This window comes from Myotis lucifugus, unplaced genomic scaffold (assembly GCF_000147115.1).
Source record: "Myotis lucifugus unplaced genomic scaffold, Myoluc2.0 scaffold_424, whole genome shotgun sequence".
NCBI lineage: Eukaryota > Metazoa > Chordata > Mammalia > Chiroptera > Vespertilionidae > Myotis > Myotis lucifugus.
Window position 1 is genome coordinate 780,215 of NW_005871472.1, and position 1,199 is coordinate 781,413.

Sequence of the window (1,199 nt, forward strand, 5' to 3'; positions counted from 1 at the left end):
CAGATTCTCTGCATCCTCCAAAGACTGCCGTTCACGGGAAGGGTTTTGGAGTGAGACGCCATGTGCTCTGTGGACCGACAGCAGGAGGGGAGCTGGGTCCACCCTGGAAGTCCCCAAACTGACGGGGAGAGATGAGTCCAAAAAGTCAGAGACTCCTTTCCGGGAACGGACACCTACCGGGAACCCCAGGATGATGAGCTAGGGCTCCGCACTACACCTGCCCCCCAATTTGATGGGGAGGATGAAGCCCCACCCTGGAGCAAGGACTGGGGAGAGCCTCCGGGTCTGTTGGGCACAAAAGAGCTCTGACTACACAGAGGAAGCCTCTGGCCACGGCAGCCAGGAGGGAGGCATGGCCACATCCGGGAGAGGATCAGAGGAGGCACTGGGAGCCCGCACTGCCCAAGCCATCTGGGCTACATGAAGGTGGGACAGAGAGAGGCGCAGGGGCGGCCCGAGAGTGGTCCTGTGACCCCCCAGCCCAGCCCATGCTCTGGGCCTTAGTTTCCCCTCCCCTGCCCCTCTGGCCAGGGCTCAGGATGCCATCTGCTTCACTGAACCCATCTGTCTGAGACTTGCTCACATCTTCCTCTTTTGTGACTAGAAGTCACAGGGCAACGCACTAAGCCGTACAGTCACGGAGGGACCACAGAGCCTCAGAGTGTGAAGGGACAGAGGGGAGAGCGGCAAGAGGAGGGGGAGAAGGGGAGCCGGGCCCAGAGGTGCCAGGACCATGGCCGAGTCTGTCACCTACGCAGACCTGCGGTTCGTGAAGGCTCCCCTGAAGAAGAGGGTCTCCAGCCAGCCAGGGCAGGGTAAGGGCAGAGGAGGGGTCTCCTGGATCCTGCATCCCCAACCTCTTTCCTGACCCCACCCCGCCCACCCCTCAGCCCCCATTCCCAGCTCCCACCTCGGCCCCTTTTCTCTCTTCTACAGACCCAGAGGCTGACGACGACGGGGAGCTCACCTATGAGAACGTGCAAGTGCCCACACTCTCAGGGGGAGCCTCAAACTTGGCTTCTTCTGGGCTAGGGAACAAGGCCGGTATGGAGAGCCCAGGGGATGGGTGTTTGTGGGGCGCTGTGTCTAGAGCTGGGGAGTCCAGAGCCGTCTTGGGAGGACAATATCCCTGGGAAAGGAGGGGGGCTCCTAGCAAAGAGAAGAAGGAGCCCTGGGTAAATGGCAGCAGGGGGAGAGGG

The 1,199-nt window shown here is 61.6% G+C and overlaps 1 protein-coding gene across 1 annotated transcript in view; it reads left to right on the forward strand.

Annotated features, from left to right (window-relative positions):
- The first annotated feature begins 348 nt into the window (after positions 1-348).
- CD72 (CD72 molecule) overlaps positions 349-1,199 on the forward strand; it is a 2,954-nt gene continuing 2,103 nt past the window's right edge. The window contains exons 1-2 of the mRNA XM_023744044.1: positions 349-815; positions 937-1,175. Of these exons, the coding sequence (XP_023599812.1) occupies positions 734-815; positions 937-1,175 (321 nt within the window). The 5' untranslated portion in view covers positions 349-733. The remainder of the gene's footprint in view (positions 816-936; positions 1,176-1,199) is intronic.